We start from the raw sequence: 2,362 nt of genomic DNA, 5'->3' as shown, positions 1-2,362 counted from the left end.
TTAATTTTGGACGCATTATTTTTGGAACTTAGTGAGAATTTTAAAAACGATAGACGGGTTAGTGTAGTATATCTTTTATTTAAATATATATTTTTCAGACAATACAAATGAGAATTACTCAATTTCTTAGTTTCTTAGTAATATAATTAATAAGTGGATTGTGTATTTACGTAGCCAACATAAACTGTAAATAATATCGGCAGTCAGAAATAAAGTTAAAGTGGTATTCGTAAATATCTAAATTACTATGAAAGTCATTAGTAATTCTATTAAAATTCTAAGAAAAGAACCGCAAAACAAGATCAATTTCTCACAATTATGACAAAAGCTTTAAAAATAAACTCATTAACAAAACACCCTCATTAATTTAACTCGTTCTCAAAGCAAACACCGCCACAAACAAAATCATTTACGACCCAAACAATGCGCAAACGCAGTTTATAACTCGTACAACTGACATTGACACATTAGTCAACGTCAAAACCCCGTAACGACAAGACGTTTGCAAAAATGTGCACCAATTTCTTCGACCCCGAAGCGATACTCTCCGGCAATGAGCAATGGACACAATTAGAAGAAAAGTGGGGGGAACCAGTCGACCTTGAAACGGAGGAAGACGCTCCAGGAAAACTCCAACCAGTCTTCAGCACCTTAGACCTGATGAAGACTACCTTCGACTCCTCATTCCTGTTCAAAAAAGTCAGAAGGAAAGTTGGGAGACGTCTATCCAAATGTGGAGTCTTAGACTACAAGGATTTCCTTCAAGATCTTCAAGTCTCCAGTCCGCCTAAAGACTTTTACTACGTGAACGGCCAGATCCTTTCTGCCGTGTCAGTTGAAGCCATTTGTGACAAAATTGATGATATATTTAAATCTGTGGAGAAGTTATGTTCAGCTACCAGTACTGTGAGAAAGAAGAATATTCCTGATGTGGTTAGTTGCAGCATTTCGGTTGACGACCTGTCGTTTGATGATACACCTTCAGAAAAAGGGAAAACTGGAGAAAATGTTGAGAAGTATATAGATGAAGCCTTTGAGAAGTTAGGGCATTTGTCAAACATGCCTATAGAAGACGAGGCTACGAGAGAATCAGTGACTACGTTAGTTCGAAAGTTTAGTTCTATTTTGTCCAGTCCTACGGTGAATTGTAGTCCAAGGAGACAGAGACAGTGCTGCAATAAGTTTAAGGAGTTGGCTGAGTTTTGGAAGCATCACGCGTTTAATGAAGAATCGAGTCAGTAGTGAATTTTAATTGTAAGTACGTGTTGTACTGATAGGTTATGTTTTGTAGTGAATAGTGATAGTGAAATGATTGATTAAAATATGTCGGAAATATAGTACTAAATAGCTTAGTATAGAATGAAAAGTTAGTGTGGTAGTACTTTTTGTAAGTATAGTAGTTTTGATTGTTTAAAAATAGACATGACATGACATGACAAAGTTTGTGTTTGTAAAAGTTACACTGTGGGTACTTTTAGAATATTATTAATGATTTTGGTTGATAAATGCGTAGTATTAATAAGAAACAATGTAAAATTTATATTTTTAAATTGTAGGTAAATTATAATTCATGGCTATATTAATTACAATAACATATGAAAACTAATCTGTAAAATTAAAATTACTTTAATTTATAATTGTGTTTAGTTCTAAAGTATTGTTTTTACAATTCTGTAATAAAGGTTATTATTACAAACATGTTTATGTTTATATTTTAAAGTTCTATACTATTTATTGTTGCTTCAAGCTTGCTTTTTAAACATCACTTAATGTAATGCAATACGTTTTTTTTAATTGATTATGCTTAGTAGAGTTTAATAACGATTCAATTACTTTTCAAACAGTTTTTAAGCTATATTCCTACTTTTGTAACTTTCTTAGTGAACAAAATTATTAGAGAGTCCCGTACTCACTAATAATTTTTATGAATAACTTAACTTCTTAGAATGCTAAAGGATATTTTAAACTATAGTTTGCCCAACTGGTAATGGTCAGCTCCTTCAAAAGTTATACAAACAAACAAATAATTACGAACCCGCCCCAAAATTGATACAGCATCATGACGTAAACAAAGTCGTTAGCGCACCTATTACTTAATTACCTGTACACGGACAACAAATAGAAATTCATGGTTCATTACACAAACAACCGTGGCTTGGTTCCGTAGGTCCTCACAGGACACGGGCCAAGTTAGACGCTAAATCACGAACGGTGCCTGTGGACCCCTGATTACTACACACGGGATGAAAGTGGCAGCGGCTACGATAGGTGATGAGTTTGAGAGTCAGGGGTTTGTATTCCGTAGTTAAATAATTGAATATTGAAAGACAAAATACTACAGCTCAATAAAAATATTAATGTT

At 33.7% G+C, this 2,362-nt stretch overlaps 1 protein-coding gene across 1 annotated transcript; it reads left to right on the top strand.

Annotated features, from left to right (window-relative positions):
* The first annotated feature begins 441 nt into the window (after window positions 1-441).
* On the top strand, window positions 442-1,698 carry LOC142987825 (uncharacterized). Its single transcript, XM_076136764.1, has one exon. It carries the CDS (start codon window positions 511-513, stop codon window positions 1,240-1,242), a length of 732 nt encoding a protein of 243 aa, XP_075992879.1. The 5' UTR covers window positions 442-510; the 3' UTR covers window positions 1,243-1,698.
* The last annotated feature ends 664 nt before the right edge of the window (window positions 1,699-2,362 follow it).

This window comes from Anticarsia gemmatalis, chromosome 4, assembly GCF_050436995.1.
Source record: "Anticarsia gemmatalis isolate Benzon Research Colony breed Stoneville strain chromosome 4, ilAntGemm2 primary, whole genome shotgun sequence".
NCBI classification, from domain to species: Eukaryota; Metazoa; Arthropoda; class Insecta; order Lepidoptera; family Erebidae; genus Anticarsia; species Anticarsia gemmatalis.
The sequence above is the reverse complement of the archived record's forward strand: the minus strand, read 5'-3'. Positions and strand labels throughout refer to the sequence as shown.